The sequence below is a fragment of the Callionymus lyra genome, chromosome 16, assembly GCF_982586985.1.
Source record: "Callionymus lyra chromosome 16, fCalLyr1.hap1.1, whole genome shotgun sequence".
Classification (NCBI taxonomy): domain Eukaryota; kingdom Metazoa; phylum Chordata; class Actinopteri; order Syngnathiformes; family Callionymidae; genus Callionymus; species Callionymus lyra.
In genome coordinates this window covers 17,953,832-17,969,437 of record NC_141833.1, presented here as the reverse complement: position 1 = coordinate 17,969,437, position 15,606 = coordinate 17,953,832, and the positions used below count along the sequence as shown (strand labels likewise).

Sequence of the window (15,606 nt, the reverse complement as noted above, 5' to 3'; positions counted from 1 at the left end):
CAGCTATCGACGGTAAAATACACTACAACGAGAACCAAATCCCTTCTCACCTTCGCCCTCTCGATCACGTTCGCGAACTCTCCGATCCAGACGAAGCAGTTCTCCGGCGTGACCAGCAGGAAGCAGTCGCCGCTGTTCAGGGAAGACGCTCTGGGCTCGACTAGCCGGGTCTGGACGTGTCGCCGACCTGCGGATGCATTTGAATCGATCAGCCACGATGTCAGCGAAAGACGTCCACAGCAGCTTAGATATGAAAACTTAAAACATTCTTCCTCTTGTGTTGTCTCAGGGTCAAGGTGACCCAAAGGCCTGGAAAAAGATGTGTTTGTGGTATCCCTTGTGTTGTCTCTGGGTCAAGGTGACTCAAAGGCCTGGAAACAAATGTGTTTGTAGTATCCCTTGTGTTGTCTCTGGGTCAAGGTGACCCAAAGGCCCGAAAACAAATGTGTTTGTGGTATCCCTTGTGTTGTCTCTGTGTCAAGGTGACCCGAAGACATGGAAACAAATGTGTTTGTGGTGTCCCTGGTGTTATCTCTGGGTCAAGGTGACCCGAAGGCCTGAAAACTAATGTGCTTGTGGTATCCCTTGTGTTGTCTCAGGGTCAAGGTGACCACAAGGCCTGAAAACAAATGTGTTTGTTGTATCCCTGGTGTTGTCTCAAGGTCAAATTTCTGGCTTCTTAAAGGGTTAGTTCACAGTTAGTTTGTTCCTTTTTAGAATTAAAGGCAAAGATGTTTGTTCATTTTAATGTAGCAACTGGAGCTCAGTTGTCTTCATCTTAGTCCAAAAAGACACTTAAAAACATCCAAATACCTCCGAACTGCTCGTCTGCAACGTCCCTCTTGGATCGAAGCCTCGACAAGAGTAATTGTTCGGAAAAGATCTTGTACTTTAAACTATATTAAAAGCTTTTTTGCAGAAGAACACTAATTAAAATCAACATAAAATGTCTTTTAATGAACTTTCCCTCAAAGATGTCAGAATTTGACACATTTAGTAAAAATAGTAACAAAATTAAAAGAAGCTTTTATAAAACACACAAAATAACTATCATTATAGACACAACAAATAATCAGAAAACAATAAAGAAAATATTAAATATATCAATTTCAACTAACTTCAATAAAATGAAAAATAATTGAATATTTGTGTTTTTTAACTTGTTTTTAAGGAAATTAATAACCAAAAACACTATCACAATATATGACTAAAAACAACCAGAAAACTTCAACACAACAGAAGCGAAACCAAAAAAGATTCACAGAAAGAAAGTATTCATGTGTTCGTATCCACGTTTGCGCCATGATCTGTTTTTGAAACTGACCTTTGACCTGCATCAACATGAGGTTCTTGAAGGGCACGGCGCTGTTGTTGGACGTCTGCTCCGCCATGTTGACGCTGCGCAAGCTCACGCTGCTGAAGTTCTCTTTGCTGGCCAGACCCGCCAGAGCCGCCTCCGAGTACTCGCTGGACTTGTTCACTGGAAACAGCGTCAGAATGTGAGGACGGCGTCGGAATCGGCGCCAACTTCCGAGTCCACTCACTCTTCTCCGTCTTCATCCTCCTGCTCTCCAGCTGAGCCACGTTCAGCCTCTGCTCCGTGTACTCCTGCCGGATGTCCTGTCTCGCCGCCAGCATCTTCACGGGGTTCCTGGACGCCTGGACGTTCCTGGAGGGACGCACCGAGCGCTTATGCTGCACCATGGCTGACGCCAGCCTGCACGAGATAGAGAAGATGACCTTCTAGAGATCTTCTGGGGTTTGACCCACGAGCGCGAGGACTCACATGGGCGTCTGAGAACCGAAGATGGCGTCGAAGTCCTCGCTGATCTCGATCCTGGTGGGGAGACGCGGGAACTCGGCCACCCGCCGGTAGAACTTTGAGAAGATCTCGTCGTCCAGCTTCATCACTTCCTTCACCGCTTTCTCCGTCACCGTGATGGTGGTCTCCTGCAGACCCGCGACTGGAACACACCTGAACCGTCAACGAGGTCTCTGGACAAACTACTGTCCATCATGACATCATCCTCTGAACACTGTCATCAGTGAGAAGCGGATGGAGCACGAATGCTCCTCCCATGATGCAACACTAATAGACTCAGAGACTCATTCATTCCTCGTGATATTAGATTGTTTAATTCTGACTTTGGGGGCAGGAGTGAAGTGAAAAGATGAGTCTATTCTATATTAATCTTTGTATTCTTCCGTCCATCCATCCATCCATCCATCCATCCGTCCATCCGTCCATCCGTCCATCCGTCCATCCGTCCATCCGTCGTCCATCCATCCATCCGTCCATCCGTCCATCCGTCCATCCGTCGTCCATCCATCCATCCGTCCATCAATCCATCCGTCCATCCGTCCATCCGTCCATCCGTCCATCTGTCCATCCGTCCATCCGTCCATCCGTCCATCCGTCCATCCGTCCATCCGTCCATCCGTCCATCAATCCATCCGTCCATCCGTCCATCCGTGCATCCGTGCATCCGTGCATCCGTCCATTCGTCCATCCGTCAGTCCGTCAGTCCATCCATCCATCCATCCATCCATCCATCCATCCATCCATCCATCCATCCATCCATCTACCTTTGCTGTTGATGCGTCCCAGGAAGTTTTCCAACTTGTCCAGCTTCTTGTCAGATTCCATGTCAGGTCTGGCTTCGATTTCTGTAGAAAAATAAACAGTTTTTAAATATTAAAATGTTATTGTTATTCAATATTGTTATCATGTACTGAAATACAATGATTATATTCATAACATATATTATAGACAGTTTAGTGGTTTAGAGCATTAATTTTAAAATGTATTCTTAATTTATTAAACTTAATTTTGAAAAGCTTGTAATTTAAATAAAATATAACTTTATTTATTTAGTGTTTTACTTGAACCACTTGTTTTTTTCCACATATTTTAATTAATCATGTTTTTAATAAATAAATGAAATATATTTTTACACAAGCAAATGATTGTTATTATTATTAGCACTGAAGTAGTCATGTGATCGACTGAGTTAATCTTGTTGTTTAAAAAAGGGATCCGAGGGCCTGATAACAAATGTGTTTGTGGTATCCCTTGTGTTTTCTCTGGGTTAAGGTGACCCGAAGCCTCGAAAACAAATGTTTTTGTGGTATCCCTTGTATTGTCTCTGGGTCAAGATGAACGACCTCCACCACTGTATATGTATTGATGGAAGCCAGTGAGGTCATTCACCTTGACCCAGAGACCACACAAGGGATACCAGAAACACATTTGTTTCAGGTTACCTTAACCCACAAGATAACACAAGGAAAAAGCATTAACATTTTGAATTAATAATTTCATCATATTTTAACATTTTTAATAATTTAATAATATTTTTATTGAAAGGCATCTCAAGGGTTAATAAACATTGAAATACTTAATACTTTATATATAACATATTCCTGACTGACAACATTATTATTATAATGTGTTTCCTGTGTCTGGCGACTCGCCTTCATGTGGTTTGTTGACGGTCGGCGTGTTCTTGAGTTTGGTCGACACCGGCGACAAGACGGGGCTGGCGACGGACGAGGAGGCGGCCAGGCCTGGAGGCACCAAAAAAGGCAGAAGGTCACACAAGGTTCTGATCCGAACACATCTCGCGAGGTTTCCACGCTCTGACCTTTCTTGACCATCCGAGCCGCCACCGTGTACTGAGTGGAGTCGTTGGCGACTCCTCTTCCCTTCGACTTCCAGGCTTCCTCCCGGGTGGAGATCAGGTGCTTCCTCTCCTCGATGGTCATCTGGGCCTCGATGTCATCGTCCGCCTTCTGTGGAGGTCAACAGGAGGTCAGTCCAACATGATGAGGTCAGTCCAACATGATGAGGTCATCGACGGAAGAATTTCAGCGCCATAAGAATATTGAATTTAACTTTACAATGTTAAGTTGTTAATGTTATGAAATTTTGTTGATTTGTTTTTTAAGCATTTCATTAATTTTTTTATTAATAGATTTCAGTAATTTCTATATGAAAAGGTTTAATATGTTTTTATTAAATAAACTAATTAAATTAATGATTTGTTTGAAGGTTGACTTTGAATAATGTTTTCTTTTAATAATGGAAGAATAATATTTTGAATATAAAACAAAACAAAAAAAACACGTTTTTACACATGAAGTCAAATATTCTGAATCCAATGATTACATTTTATTTTTTCTAAACTCAATATTTTTTCATTTTTAGACTTTTAAATTCAATAATAAAAACGAATACAAAAATATTAGTGCCAACACTTTTATATTGCATTTGAAAGATTACAGATTAAAAAATAGTGAATTTAGATAATTTATTTTTAAATTAATGGAATTAGAATATCAAACTCTATGTGGAAAACTTTTTGTTTTTGAAAATATTGGATTTTTTTTTTAATTAATTAATTTATATTGTATTGTATTATATTATATATATTTTTTATTATTTGTAATTTTATATATCAACATTCAAAATAATTAAATTAAATGATTTTATATTAACTTTATATATTACCTTTACTATTATTACATTCATTCATTATATTAATTACTTAAAAAAAAACAATTTCAATGCTTAAAACAACAACAACAACAACAACAAAATCTAAGTTTCAACATTTTGAATAAAAAACAATTCAAAATATTCTGATGGCGCTGATTTAATTCCACTGAGGACTTCCGGTTAAAGCAGAAGAAGAAGAAGAAGCAGAAGAAGAAGAAGAAGAAGCAGAAGAAGCAGAAGAAGAAGAAGAAGCAGAAGAAGAAGAAGAAGAAGACGTCATGCGACCTGACCCGGATCTTACCTGGCTGTGATGGTACTGACACTTGAGGCCCAGAGAGATGGGAGGAGTGAAGGTGGAGGAGAAGACAGGCTCCTGAGGAGGTGAAGGAGGATGAGAAGAACAAGAGGAGGAAAGTAAGGAAAAGCAGGACATGCAGGATCAGCAGAAGAAAAGATGCGGAGCAACTAACAAGCGTCGAGCGAATCAGAAATCTGGATTCTCTTCTTTTCTAAACATCTTCAGTCACCTGACATCATCGCTCGTCCTGATTGGTCGCCTTCATCTCAACGTAACGACTCGTTACTAGTCAAAGAAAACCTGAGCATCTTCAACTCTGACTTTTCTAACTTCCCGACACTATGAACCTGGAAACTTCAAGCCGTGTCATTTAATAAAAAGAGGAAAGAGAAATAAATTATTTTATTTTATTATTTATTTTTCATTTTATTTATTTTAAATGAATACGTCATGTAAAAAAAAAAGTCAAGCCGGGAAAAAACATTACAATGTATTTGCTTTTAATGATGTATTAATGATAGTATTTCTAACTTAAAAAAGGCTAAATTATTATTTATTTGGATGTAAGACTTTGTGGTATCCCTTGTGTTGTCTCTGGGTCAAGGTGACCCGAAGGCCCTAAAACGGTTTAAAAAAATGTTATATTATATTTAAAGAATACATTTAAATTTAAAAGACAAAATATTCATATCAGTATTATTTACTATATATATTTAGTTTTATTAAGATTCCAACAGAACATCTTTACTTGGTGAGTAAAAAAGTAGAGGACAGAGGACCACGTCAGGCCCCCGAGCCACATTTTTCCAGGTCTATTTTGAGCCACGCATCAATGTCCGCGACTGTCCGCCCTGTCTGCACTCTCTTCTTCGCCTCCGTTGATCTCTTATACTTTCATCTCTGCGGCTTCTTGTCTTTACAACTCAAATCACCATATCATCATCAGACATCACGGTCCGCTCTTCAACCTCTCCACTGTCTCGCCGTCCTCCTACATCTGCTGCGCTACCCTCACACACTTCTCTCCAAACTACAGTATTTTGTGGCAGCATTAGTCTGGTGATAACAACCGAAAAAGTGGTCAAAAGCAGCAGCGAAAAAGCTTTTCGGCGGCCCAGCCTCGGCCTCTTCCCGACAACCCCGCAGACTCCGGAGAGAAAAGATGTCCACGGGAGACTCGGGGGGGTCGGGGGGGCAGCCAGCCTCACACAAGTGCACAAAAAGCTCCGATTGGACGGGTGCGGTGCAGCTGGAAGCCGATAGGCCGCAGGACGTTTCTTACCCACAAGTGCTCAGACACAGCAGACTGGTCTTGAACCAACACCCCTTCGTCCTGGGGGGATAAACACAGGGGACGGACTTTGTCAGGGAGGGGAGACGGAGGAGGGGGTGCTAATGGGTTTTTTTGGGGGCGAGAGCGCCCGGAGGATTACCATGCAAGGTTCAGGCAGCGACGGCCCCTGATGAATACTAATGTCAATACAGACCTGCAGGAAACATCACAACATCCTCGACGTGTTGCTGGAGAATCTGAACTGGATTCTATCTCTTCGGGGTCTATGTCTTCAGCACGTTCGTTCATTACTAGAGTCTTTCTTTTAAGACATATTGATCATATAACAGTGCTATATATATTGGTATATTGATATTATTGACAAGAATATTGATTTACCAGTGCGATATATATCGGTATATTGATATTATTGACAAGAATATTGATTTACCAGTGCGATATATATCGGTATATTGATATTATTGACAAGAATATTGATTTACCAGTGCGATATATATCGGTATATTGATATTATTGACAAGAATATTGATTTACCAGTGCGATATATATCGGTATATTGATATTATTGACAAGAATATTGATTTACCAGTGCTATATATATCGGTATATTGATATTATTGATAAGAATATTGATCTACCAGTGCGATATATATCGGTATATTGATATTATTGACAAGACTATTGATTTACCAGTGCTATATACAGTATATTGATAAGAATATTGATTTACCAGTGCTATATATATCGGTATATTGATATTATTGACAAGACTATTGATTTACCAGTGCAATATATATCGGTATATTGATATTATTGACAAGACTATTGATTTACCAGTGCGATATATATCTGAATATTGATATTATTGACAAGAATATTGATTTACCAGTGCGATATGTATCTGTATATTGATATTATTGACAAGACTATTGATTTACCAGTGCTATATACAGTATATTGATAAGAATATTGATTTACCAGTGCTATATATATCGGTATATTGATATTATTGACAAGAATATTGATCTACCAGTGCGATATATATCGGTATATTGATATTATTGACAAGAATATTGATTTACCAGTGCTATATACAGTATATTGATAAGAATATTGATTTACCCGTGCTATATATATTGGTATATTGATATTATTGACAAGTTTATTGAATTACCAGTGATATACAGTATATCAGTATATGGATAAGTATTATTGGTTTATCAGTGCTATATAATGGTATATTGATTTACCTGTGCTTTATATCGGTGTACTGATAAGTATATTGATTTACCAGTGCTATAAATTGGTATATCGATAAGAATATGGATTTACCAGTGCTATATACTGTATATCGGTATATTGATATTATTGATAAGTATATTGATTTATTAGGGCTATATATCAGTATATTGATAAGTATATTGGTTTACCAGTGCCATATATATCGGTATATTGATAAGGATATTGATCATTTATCAGTGATGTGATTGGTATATTAAATTACCAGTCCTATACATTGATATATTGAAAATTAAATCAATTTACCAGTGCTTTACATGGGTATAATGATAAGTATATTGTTCGTGTACCAGTGCTATTTATCTGTATTTTGATTGGTATATGAGAAAACAAGTATATAGTAATACTATACAGTGGTATATTGATCATTACATTTATTTACCAGTGCTTTATACGCAGTACACGGCTCCAGTGATACTTAGTGTCGCGTCAGGGCCAACAAAGAGATCGGAAACACGTCTGACCCGTGTTTTCCCTCTTAAGCATCTTTATCTTATTACATCTCCATGTTGAAGTGAAACCTGATCATGTCGCTAATCCCCTCAGCAGACTGTCCCCTTCGATTACAGGGCGACTTCCTGTGATCCAATAATCTCTACGCTGGAAATAAACAGCAGATGGACGGCGGCGGAGACTAGAGACCGGGCAGGAATAACGGAGGATCCCGGACCTCAATGACGGCAATATTTAACTTCTGATGAGAGATGATTTGTTAATTCACAGATAATAATCTGATGTTTGAGATGGTTGTGGGTACAAACGTCCAGCTGGTGTAAATGTGATGGATTCACAAACTCTGATGGGAAAATTTTATGGGATCAAAGTCACATTAAAAACCTCAGCAGGACATTTGAGATGAGATTAGAGGATTAATAATCCACATGTGGGTGTCGATTTGCGACCTGGAGTGAAAACGAGACCGGTCGCAAAAACCAGCATCTGACATAGTTACTGATAAAGCTGGACGTTTCTGGGTCAGTAGAACCTCAAACGCCAGGATCGTGAACGGCTAGTTTTGGCTCAATTCAGATCCTTAAAATCGCTGAAATCTTCCGTATTATGAAGACTTAAGGGACAGAAGGAGCAAATGTTCAAGGTTTGTTCGATTAATCCAGACCAGATTAATTTGAATGTGTCAAGAGATACACTGGCTTCTCCTTATTCTGGATAAAATAGATTAAAAACTTTCATACATAGAACATTGTTCTTGTTCTTATTTTATTTTGATAATTTTTTATGAAAAATTGCTGTATTTGCCGTGGATAATTTGGAAAAAAACAATTTCCCGAAGGAGACCCCCTGAGGGATCAATAAAGTTCTACCTACACACCTACCTAATATATATATATATTTTTTTTATTTATTTTATCAAGCGATTAAGAAATTAAATTATTACATATTAATTAAAATTACAACATAACTGGCACAAACATTTTTAAAGCATTTTTTTTCAAAATAAAATTAAAGAAAACATGTTTTAAACCATTAAAAATAAGGAAGTAACTAAAGTCTCACCTTCTGTTGAGTCGGCTCCGCCTCCCACGACTCCGGCTCTGGCTCCGGCGGCGGCGGCTCGGTCGATGCTATCTTCGACACTTCCTGTTTCTTGTTGATTCTGTTCTTCCAGTCTTCTTCACCGCTCTTCTTCAGCAGAGCCACTCTGATGAGTCACACATATTTTTGGGTTTCAATAAACCGTGTGTTGACTCGTGGACATTTTTACCTTTTTATTGATTTGATTATATAATAAAAAATAAATAGCATTTTGAGCCCGATGGATTTGGTCCAACGACACATGACAGAAATACCGACTCTGTAGTTTAAAGACAATTTTTTGATCAAGGTCACTCTGAGGATGAAGCGCGAAAAAAACAGAAGAAAAAAAAGCAGGTCAACTCCATCTCGGCTGGAAAGTGAAGCTGCCAGAGAAAGTGTGTCAGCGTCTTTTAAAGAAGCATCGCAGTCGTGTGAGACTCACTCAATCATCACGTGAATCTCCTAATAAAAATGTGTTTTTTACTTTAAGACTTTTTAATATTGCTGTATGTTTGTTACTCTTCTAATAGATTATTAAAAATATATTAAAAACATATATATATAAATAAATAAAAACGTTTATACTTGTTTTATTATTAAAAAATCTTGTTTTGTTTATTACTTTGTGTTTTTTTTTTTTTTTTATATAACGAAAAGGTCTCCCTAGTGTCCGCAATCAAGTTTTTGTTTTACATATCTATAAAATTAAAAGTTTATCAAGTTAAATTCTTTTTTTTTTCTTTTTAAAAATTACAAAAGTCTTTTGAACAAAACTTGAAGTCCTTGATGGCAGTATATTGATCATTCATTCGAAAAATTGAAGAAAGAAAACGATTTTCTCCCCTATTTTTATTAGTAGATCTGCCATTTCGATTATTTCTTCAATATCCATAATATTAAACGTTTATTTTTTCGTTGGCTGCATTTTTTGTAACGCGAAACTCTCAAAGTAGTCACTGCAGGTCTTTGAGAGACTCTGTAATATATCATTAGCAAAATGGAAGTAAAAAAACAAATGAACATCTGGGTTTTTTTTCACTTCCTTTTCTTACATTTCTATTAGTACAAACATGTTTCTCTGCATTTTCTATTGATTTATCTCCTGTTTTCAAACAAAGGAAAAGTATTTAAGTAGTCGCTTAAAGTCCTAAAGAGGCGCATTAATTTGTTATTATAAAATAAATAATTGCGTTGGCCACTAGGGGGCGCATGAGATAAACAGCTATGAAGGTCTCACCTCTCCCTGATGGACATTTGCTTGCTGGACATGCTGAGCGATCGCTCCCCGGACTCCGTGGGCGACAGCAGCTCGCTGGAGAGGACGCTCTGTCTGCAGACCTCGTCGCTCAGATCCAGAGGTTTGACCAGCGGCTGCGGGAAGGAGTGAGGTTTGGGCGGAGTCTGAGGAGGCCCCTGAGGCTTGGTCTGGGCCCCCGCGGGCGCGTGGGCGTACGGCTTGGGCAGAGGTTGAACGAATCCCTGAGGTTTGGGAAACGTCGGCGGGGGCTGGACGAGCGGCTGAGTGGGCGGCGGCGCCTGCTGCTGCTGCGAGAACGTTTTGGGAAGCGTTGGAGGAGGCTGGATGACGGGCGCCTGTTGCTGGTGTGGGATGCTCTGCACGTGAGACGCGACCCTGGACGACACTTTGGCCACGAGAGGCTTCACGGACGAAGGCTGGTCTTGGGAGTCTGGAGAGGAAAATTGAACAGTTTAAGACTCTTTCGGTTGAAAACTTTCGTGGATTATGATGTTCTTCTACTTCGTGGTGAATCAACGATGCTAACCATGTTAGCTTTACTACCTTTACTACCTACCGCTTTAGGTCCGCTCAGGAGAAGCCAGTCCCCTAAACAAATCCTCTCTGTCCCCGGACATGTTAATGTATGACACAGAGTTTGGTAGAAATTACTGAAAATAACCCTGTCTCTAAGTTATTTTGTTAGCTTTAATGCTAGCTAGTCTGCTACTGATGCTTTTCAGTATTTCCTTTAAACTGCTCTGTAATCTTTTCTCAAAGTCAAAATTAAGATCAGGGAATTTAATGAAACATTTGAAATGTACGGAGATGCTAATCTAATTAGCATTGTTAGTTAGCATTGTTAGCCTTTGATGACGTCCAGCTCTCGATGCTATTGACTTCCCTACAAATTGGTTAAATTAGTTAAAAGTTTCCTAAAAACACCTTTTAACACACACACTGTGCGTATGCTCACTATTACAAAGACATTCTTTATTTAAGTGTAAGAAAGTTACAACTTGCTGTAGTTCACTTGCTCTCTTTGTTGGCTGCTTAGCGGTTAGCTTAACTTTCCACCTCGTAACACATGATAGAACGAAAGTATATTTTCAACTGTAATGTAGAGTGAATGACATTTTAAAAATAATGGAAGAAAGTAAATTGTGAAAATGTCCAATGCATTGCGATACAGGGACAACAATACGATATATCGTGATACTGTAGGAACAAGGATGTATTTGTAGTATTGCTCGAGTACTTGACTCTGGTGTTTCAGAATTTACAGACCACATGACTCTTGACGAAGTCTTAACTGCTTTCATTTGTTTTCAAACCAAAATATGTCCAAACATCAGCTTTAAAAGATGCTGGAGTCACTGTATCCTCTCGTCCTCAGTAATGACTGCTGCCATCTAGCGGCTAGCGGCGATTTAAACACAAAATGAACAAACATAAATATATAAATACATATAATAATATAATAAACGAAAAGATGTATTTAATAAATCATAAAATTACGATAAAAAACAATACTAAAAATAAAATAAGATAGTAATACGCTGTTAAATATTGATACTGTATCGTGGGGTAAAGAAATATCGCGATATTTAAGTGTATCGATATCGAAAGTAGAAACATTTTTGAACATCATATGTGTCTTAAAAAGGTTTTTTTTTACTTGTTTTTCTGTTGAAACGACAACATTTTCAGTTCATTTCATTTCAACAATTCAGTTTGAATGTTCTAAAGTAAAGAATTGAACTTTGATGAGTTCACGGGCCACGTTTAATGACTTGTCGGGGCCAAGTCTGGCCCCCGGGCCTCGATTGCAAGCTGAAAGTCTAGATGAAACGATTGATAACTTGTAACGATTAAAAAGCGCAAAAAATCTGGTACGACATCCCTGTTTTTTCTCCTCGACCTTCTCCTGGTCTAAGTACCAAACCCCTGCCTCCATCTCTTGAGCAGCGCACAGGAGGGAATAGAACCCCCTGCGGCCGCTCTCACCATCAGGAACCAGGTCAGGCGAGAAAAACCTTTCAGCTGCTGGTGAAGGAGCTGGTTGTGACTTTCTTCTTCAACCAGTGGAACATTTTGAAGTCCAAACGTGAACTTCAAACCTCGGCTCATGATCGCGACACAAAAGGAGGGTGTGTGTGTGTTTCCGACATGTGTGTGTGTGTGTTTTTCCCACATGTGTGTGTGTTTGCGACATGTGTGAGGGACAGACACAGGACATGCAGTCACAGACAAAGGGAGGTGAATTGAGAGAAAATGCTAATGGGAGGCAGACGTCTCACACACAAATCAAACCCCCCCCCCGGTGCAGCCATGCGTGGGAGCTACTACTACGCCTCACACTCCACACACACACACATGTGTTACCTGAGGTGTGCGGCGGCGCCTCTCGCAGGTGACGTCCTCCCCTGGCCCTGACTTCCTCCGCCGCTCTGGACTCTTCCCTCCACGACGAGGTGTCGCCGGACTGATGCTGCTGCTGCTGCCGCTGCCTCCCGACCCTCTCCGTCTCTCTGGCTCCGCCCTGCCGTCTCCCCCCAGCCTCCTCCTCCCTCTCCCCCCTGCCGGATGGAGCCCCCGGCCTCTCGGGGGGGAGCGAGGGGTCGGCGCTCTTGGTCATGGTGAAGTAGCGCAGCGTCCTCTCCTGGTGATCGGGCGCCTGTTGCTGGGCGGCGGCGGGTTTCTCCGGACGGCGGCCGGCGTCAGTGGCGGACACCACGCCGGTCGCCATGGCGACGGAGGAGACGGAGGCCTGGGAGGGGACCACTGCGACGGAGCGCATCAGGGAGGCCGAGAGAGGCTCCAGTTTGATCTCCACGCCGTTCTTCAGCTGGAGAAGAAAAGATCATTTTTCATGTTTCAGTATTTTGTTCAGTTGATCAATAAGAAGTTCAGTATTTATCTATTCATTTGAAGCATGAACGTCACGAGCATCAGACACACAAGAGGACAACAAAAAAAAAATCACATATATTGATAACACTATCTTGCTTTTTGTCTTTAAGTCTAGATTTATTGTGTGAATTAAAAATAAACAATTGACAAGTTGTTTTTTTCTAATTCTAATATGTTCAGGTTAATGTTTATTTGTATATTTATTACATGAGATCATTTCTTCTTTGACTAAACTATGGAGGTAGAGTAGCTTTTTTTTTAAATTATTTAAATAAAAAAAAGTTTGCTTTAATAAAAATGTTTTTTTTTCAATCAAAAACAAATTTGTTTTAATAAATTAAGGTTCCTGTTAAAAAAAACGTTTCTTTGATTAAAAAAAAGATGTTCAATAAAAAGAAAAAGTAGGTGCAATACTTTTTTTTTATTATTAATATTAATTATTAATATTATTTTGGATTGAAGCAGTTTTCTTTTATTTAAGTAATAATTTCAGTTTTCGGCGATATTATGGGTATTTTCTTTTTTTATTAAAGTGAAACATATTTAAGTCGTTTTTTGTAATAAAGCGGAAAAAGTTTTGAAGGTTTTTTTTTAGTTTTTTTAACAGAACTTTTTAGTTATTGAAGCAAATTGTTTTATTTTTCTGATTGATCCAACTTTTATATGGATTATAATTAAAAAGACAAAAATCAACCTCCATACTAAGCTTCTCAAAAATTGGTTGAATTTTTCTTTTTTTTAAATAAACCAACAACAAAAAGTCATAAAATGTTTCACTGCAGGGTAAGATGTCATTTTTCATTTACTCTAAAACACTAAAGTATTATTAAAAACAAATATACATGTATTTATTGTTTAAATATATTAAAGGAACGAACCAAGAACCAACTCAACCTTTGTTCATCATCACAGCTCTTGACATTAAACAATTCTTAAATCTAGAAAAATATTCAAGCAAACCTGAGCAAAGCCGTTTCTATTTCACTTCTAACAGCAACATTCTTTTCCAAGAGAAAAGAATAAATCCATATGAAGCATCAACTCTCAGCCTCGTCCTCAGCTGCTGAATCACTCGAGCCACAACAGACAAATCTGTGAATTATTTCTTATTAAAATTAATGTATTATTCTCTTACAACCCACTTTATTAGATTATGTGGACACTTAGTTCAAAACTTCTTCCTCTATTGTGGCTCTGCAGTGATTCCCTGAGTTCAGACCAAAGCAATCGAGCAGCACAGTTTCCCTCGAGCAGCAGATCTTACTTGATCTTCTCGTCTGGCCTGACTAACGGCTGCAGCGTTTACAGGCTCCTGTGGAGAACAGGGGACAACCACGCATCATTTTAAATATTAATGTTGTATTAAATGCTTATTTTTAGTTTAGATTATAACATTTAAAGAAATAATTGTAATTAAAAAAATAAATAAAAATATTTCACTACTAATAAATGGTGTTTTTATATATATATATATATATATATATATATACATAGATTTTGATTTTCTACTAATACATTTTTTTTTTTATCTTCCCTTTAAAGATTTATAAAAGGATGTATTATATGTATTTATTTATTACATATTGATTTTATTTAATCCTTTTCATGTACTTTAGCCTTGAAAATAGTATAACAAATTTAAATTGGTACAAAATAAATACAAACATGATAAATAAAAAAACATTTCATTAATTGGAAGGAAATCTTTATTTTAAATAAAACGATTTATATATTTACAAATATATAGTTTAGTTTTAATTTTCTGTTTTTTATTTCTTTAGTTTTTTTGCATTATGATAATAATTACAATGTATCAAAGTTTTTCTTAACGTTATATTATAAAGGTAAAATCATGTTTAAAAAAAGAGAATATTAACTTTTTAAACACAATATTTTAATAAAGATTTAAATAATTTTCAAAGATTATAACAAACCTTCTTAATATAATTTAAAATACTATATATATTTTCATTATATAAAATTGGTAGGATATAAAAAAGCCAAGATTAGTAAAAACAAATATATTTCATTATTATAATGGGAATAAAATCTTAATTTTTAAGTACATATAAAAAAGATGGACCTTCTCTACTTCTCCCTGGGTGATCGGTTGGGTCTGGAAGCGAGCGTTGGCCCTTCGCTGACGACTGTCGCCTCTCGGCTGCTCCGTGGCTTTGTCCGGCGGGTGAGCGAGGCGGTTGAAGAGCGCCATCTTCTCGCTCAAGCTGAGGGAAGACAAGTCGTGTTCGTCCTGGATGAACGCCACACCCTCTCCTTCGCCTTGAGAATCCAGAACTTGTCTCGGGGGCTTGTGATTCTCCTGGACTTCCTGCTCGTGGCCTGCCGAGCCCGGCTGAGACTGGTCCTGGACACTGAACCAGAGGGTTGAAATGAAGCATTTAAATATGAAGATATAACTAGAATAACATTTTAAAACTGTGGACGCATTTGTTTTCAGGAGGGCATCAGAAAAAAGCGAAGAGGTCCAGTCATTCCTCTCCCTAGAAACCCTCCTAGCACTTCTAGGGGAA

General features: G+C 38.4%; 1 protein-coding gene across 2 annotated transcripts in view; it reads right to left on the bottom strand.

Annotated features, from left to right (window-relative positions):
- Positions 1-15,606, bottom strand: part of LOC148064028 (supervillin-like) — a 36,408-nt gene that overhangs the window by 10,940 nt on the left and 9,862 nt on the right. For both annotated transcript variants that reach the window (XM_087810261.1, XM_087810262.1), the window contains exons 13-26: positions 15,159-15,447; positions 14,340-14,387; positions 12,548-13,010; positions 10,163-10,613; positions 8,905-9,049; positions 6,079-6,129; positions 4,800-4,871; positions 3,645-3,792; positions 3,475-3,567; positions 2,587-2,667; positions 1,787-1,964; positions 1,545-1,717; positions 1,325-1,480; positions 51-187 (exon numbers count right to left, since the gene is read on the bottom strand). In XM_087810261.1, coding sequence (XP_087666387.1) covers positions 51-187; positions 1,325-1,480; positions 1,545-1,717; positions 1,787-1,964; positions 2,587-2,667; positions 3,475-3,567; positions 3,645-3,792; positions 4,800-4,871; positions 6,079-6,129; positions 8,905-9,049; positions 10,163-10,613; positions 12,548-13,010; positions 14,340-14,387; positions 15,159-15,447 — 2,485 coding nt within the window. The remainder of the gene's footprint in view (positions 1-50; positions 188-1,324; positions 1,481-1,544; positions 1,718-1,786; positions 1,965-2,586; positions 2,668-3,474; positions 3,568-3,644; positions 3,793-4,799; positions 4,872-6,078; positions 6,130-8,904; positions 9,050-10,162; positions 10,614-12,547; positions 13,011-14,339; positions 14,388-15,158; positions 15,448-15,606) is intronic.